The sequence below is a fragment of the Equus quagga genome, chromosome 9, assembly GCF_021613505.1.
Source record: "Equus quagga isolate Etosha38 chromosome 9, UCLA_HA_Equagga_1.0, whole genome shotgun sequence".
Classification (NCBI taxonomy): domain Eukaryota; kingdom Metazoa; phylum Chordata; class Mammalia; order Perissodactyla; family Equidae; genus Equus; species Equus quagga.
Genome location: NC_060275.1, coordinates 612,825 through 615,270, shown reverse-complemented (window position 1 = coordinate 615,270; position 2,446 = coordinate 612,825). Strand labels below are relative to the sequence as shown.

Here is a 2,446-nt window from a genome sequence, read left to right as displayed (position 1 = left end):
TGTGGCCTGATGGCGGTGCCAGGTCCGCACAGGGATGCGAACCGGCGAAACCCTGGGCCGCCGAAGGGGTGCGCGAACTTCACCCCCGGCCCCGGGCCGGGCCTCAAGCGCACGTGTGACTGAGCGCAGGCGCCCGGCGCATCACCGCAGCCCCGCCGCTCCCGCGCAGACGCCCCGCAGGCCGACGGAAACCGCCCCGCGGCGCCTCGGGTCCCGCACAAGCCCGGGGAGCGCCGGGCCCGCCGGCGGGGGCAGCCGAGGACCCGCCGGAGGACCCGAGGAGGCTCTGTGCAGCTCTGCGGACCGGCCTCTCGAGGCCTCTGGGCTGTTGGCGGGGAGTCTGGGGGTGGCGGCTGGACACCCTGCGACAGCCGCAGAGCCTGAAAGTCTGTTTTCTGTGACAGTGGGTGGCCTGGGGGTGGTGAGAGGAACCCAGATCACCCCCTTTTGTCGGGAAAACGATTTGGGCATCAGAACAAAACTGAAGTCAGCACGGCCGGCGGGCCCTTCTCGCGGGGGTCGGGGCGGCGAGGCCAGCCCACGGGGGCGACAGGCGCACACGCGCCGCCGCGTCCCAAGCAGCAGGGTCGCGGTCGGGCCGTGGAGGACGCAGCTCCCCCCACGGGCCAGCCGCGTTGGTCCCGGGAAGTCGGCGTGCCTCCCGCGAGCCGCACGTGCTTCTCGGAGGCCAGACACGAAGCGCGCGCGGCCCGTCCCGCGGGAGCGGCTCCTCATCCCCGGCCCCGGCCGGCGAGCGCCCGGACCCGCCGCCGCACCGGGCACCGCTCGTCAGCACGCAGCCGCTCGCGGCCCCTCGGACCCGTCCCACTCCGCAAGGCCGGCAGCACCGTCTCTCGTTCCCGACCGCACGACCGCCAGTGCCCGGTCGCCCCGGCCAGCTCGGCGGGAACTGCCGGGCCTACGACGTGTCCAAGCAGCCCGCTCGCGGTGCGCGGACGTCCGCCCCTCCTCCGGGCCTGCCAGCCGGGGCAGCCGCGCTCCGGGCGCCCCCTCCCTGGCCCAGCCCCTCGGCAGGCGGGCGCCCGCGCGGACCGGGCTCACGTCCGGCCTGACCCCGCCGCCAGGGAGCCCGGGCACGGCCCGCCCCTCCGCGCCCGGTCCCCGGCCTCCGCCCCGCCCCGGGCTCTGCCGTCAGGCCCCGTCCGCACGCCCAGCGCGCGGCTCCTCAGGGTCACCCTGGAGGTGACGAGGGACCCGCGCGCAGCCCCGTCCCCTGGCCCCCGAAGCAGCTCCCAGCGGCGCGCCAGGGCGGGAGGCCGCCCCACGCGGCACGTCAGCAAGGCGCCTCTGGGACGCCGAAACGCACGAACGCGAGCGACCCGGCGCCCTCCGCCCTCTGACCCCGGACGGCCCGCGGCAAGCCAGGAGCGCAGCTCCACGACGCCCGCGTTGCATGCCGGGACCAGCCGTCTAACGACACGGAATACCAGCGCCTGATCGGGCTGTGGGACGGCGGCCCGCGTTGCATGCCGGGACTCGTAGTTCTCAGGACGCCAGGCCTGAGCGCGTGACGGGCGGGGCGGTGGGACGGCGGCCCGCGTTGCATGCCGATAGCCGTCGTCCCACGACGCCGGCGATCCCAGGGCAGATGGGGCGTGTAGCGACACTGTTCCCGCCGGGCCCACCCCGCAGGCTGGTTCTTGGACGCTTCCGGTACCCGCGGCCAGCGCAAGGCCTCCCGGGCCCGCGCGGGCGTGTGTTCCCGCGGGCCCCTCGGCGCACGCACGCATGCGGCGTCACGTGACGTCGCACGCCGTCCCGGAAGCCGGCGCGGACCGGGGCGGCGGGTGGAAGCCGGTGCCGGAGCGGGTGTTGTAGCGCCGCCGCCGCCGCCTGGGCTGCGTCTCCCGCCCGCGATGGGCGCCGGACCCTGAGCCCCGTCCGCCGACGCGTTTTCTCAGCACCCGCCGGCCGCGATGGAGCCGCCGTCCGCCGCCCGCCGTCCCGCCGAGGGCGCCCCGCCGGCCGCCGTGGCCGAGGTGCGCTGCCCGGGCCCCGGGCCGCTGCGCCTGCTCGAATGGAGGGTGGCGGCGGGCGCAGCCGTGCGTCTCGGCTCCGTGCTGGCCGTGTGTGAGGCCGCCGCCTCCGCGCAGTCCGCCGGGCCCGCTCCTGCCCGCGCCGGCTCTGGGGGCTGCGTGCGCGCAGAGCGCCGGCTGAGGTCAGAGCGCGCCGGCGTGGTGCGGGAGCTGTGCGCGCAGCCGGGCCAGGTGGTGGCCCCCGGGTGAGTGGGGCCGGCGGGGAAGGAAAAGGAGGGCATCCCGGGCCGGTAGAGAGGTCTGGAGAGGGTCCTGACCAGGAGAGGAGCGGGAGGGACTGGACAGAAGTCCCGCACCAGGAGAGGGGATGGGGCCGGGGTCTGCAGGGGGTCCTGACCAGGAGAGGGGCGGGGAGGGGCTGGACAGGAGTCCCGGCCCAGGAGAGGGGA

At 76.8% G+C, this 2,446-nt stretch overlaps 1 protein-coding gene across 3 annotated transcripts in view; it reads left to right on the top strand.

Moving 5' to 3' along the window:
- The first annotated feature begins 1,560 nt into the window (after positions 1–1,560).
- Positions 1,561–2,446, top strand: part of CTDP1 (CTD phosphatase subunit 1) — a 77,621-nt gene continuing 76,735 nt past the window's right edge. For 2 of the 3 annotated variants that reach the window (XM_046671740.1, XM_046671741.1), the window contains exon 1: positions 1,561–2,242. In XM_046671740.1, the coding sequence (XP_046527696.1) occupies positions 1,938–2,242 (305 nt within the window). In that variant the 5' untranslated portion in view covers positions 1,561–1,937. The remainder of the gene's footprint in view (positions 2,243–2,446) is intronic. The other variant, XM_046671739.1, reaches the window with a different exon arrangement.